At 28.9% G+C, this 1,586-nt stretch overlaps 1 protein-coding gene across 1 annotated transcript in view; it reads left to right on the top strand.

Moving 5' to 3' along the window:
* Positions 1-1,586, top strand: part of LOC111688117 — a 24,073-nt gene that overhangs the window by 18,862 nt on the left and 3,625 nt on the right. The window contains exon 2 of the mRNA XM_023450601.2: positions 774-988. Coding sequence (XP_023306369.1) covers positions 774-988 — 215 coding nt within the window. The remainder of the gene's footprint in view (positions 1-773; positions 989-1,586) is intronic.

Raw genomic sequence — 1,586 nt, 5'->3', positions numbered from 1 at the left:
GTCTAGTCTATAGTCTAGTCTATAGTCTAGTCTATAGTCTAGTCTATAGTCTAGTCTATAGTCTAGTCTATAGTCTAGTCTATAGTCTAGCCTATAGTCTATTCTATATTTAATCTTTAGTCTAATATATAGTCTAGTCTATAGTTTACTTTAATCTAATCAATAGTTTTCAATAACATCGGTAGCTGACATGTTTAACTTATTCTCTGTCTGTCTGTCTTACTTGCCGACTATCAACATACATATGTACATACATTTGTATGTGCGTGTTTTTAATAATTTTAACATTTGTAAAAATTTTTATTAATAAAAACAAAATGTATTTTTATGCATTTGTTTGTACGATTGTACATCTTGTATGTTTAACTTAAAAACAAAACAAAAAAACTAACAAAAACATTCTTCATTTTAAACACATTTTGTTAAAAAACTACAATGTTTGCATGTTAGATCACGACATTATAATGTTATGACAATTTTCATTTAGTTTTTTCTTACATCTTCGTGAAATCTGTGATTTTTTTCCTTTTCTACATCTAACTCTTTTTGTTTTTGTTTTAATTTTTACAGTATGTTTAATTTTCTAGTAAAGTCATGCAAATGTTGTTAGAAACCGAAAACCGTTATAAGTACTAGAGTAGAGAATGGAAAATTTTCAAACTACAGCAAACAGCATAAATTTAATTGCAAAATTTTTATTCATTCATTGTTATTTATACTTACTCACCTTTGTATCTTTGTTTTTTTCTCTCTGTTCTTTTGTCTTTTATTAGATTTTAGCATTATTTTGTATTATTAACTTAAATGTCCACATCGCCAGTGCCTCATTATGGAACAGTTATGGCAGCAGTAGCAGCAGCAGCAGTAGTGATAGTAAAACATTAAGTTTGGCCAGATGTAGTGGCGGTAGAGGTTTAAAATATTTATCCGGTGATGCTTTAACAGATTCACCCGATTGTTTGGGTCCTAATAATGCTCCATATCCAAGGTAAGGTTTTTTAATCTAAATATATTGAAAACAAATAAATTAGATATGATTTAAAATTAATCAGAAATTCAATAAGAATTCAATGATCTACACTTTAGTAAATAGTTCACACAATAGTATGAACTGTAGATTACATCATCCAGTCAAATGTTAATAGCCTATAGTCCAGTTTATAGTCTAGTCTACAATAATGTCTTTAAAATGATCACAAATCAGGTCAATAGTTCAAAAATGTAAATTTTTCTTAAGTCCATTTCAAAGTCTGTTCTTAAGTCTTGTCAATATATAGTCTACACTTTACACTATAGTCTGTTCTATAGACCAGACCTAAATCTATTTTATATTTCATGTTACGGTCTAGTCTATTGTTTAGTCAATAGTCTAATCTATAGTCTTGTCTAAAGCCTAGCCTAAAGCTTAGTCTATAGTAGAGTCTATAGTCCAGTCTAAAGTCTAGTCTAGTCTATAGTCCAGTCTATAGTCTAATCTATAGTCTAGTCTATAGTCTAGTCTATAGTCTAGTCTATAGTCTAGTCTAGTCTATAGTCTAGTCTATAGTCTAGTCGATAGTCTAGTCTATAGTCTAGTCTATAGTCTA

The sequence above is a fragment of the Lucilia cuprina genome, chromosome 5 (genome assembly GCF_022045245.1).
Source record: "Lucilia cuprina isolate Lc7/37 chromosome 5, ASM2204524v1, whole genome shotgun sequence".
Classification (NCBI taxonomy): domain Eukaryota; kingdom Metazoa; phylum Arthropoda; class Insecta; order Diptera; family Calliphoridae; genus Lucilia; species Lucilia cuprina.
This window is presented reverse-complemented; position numbering and strand designations above follow the sequence as displayed.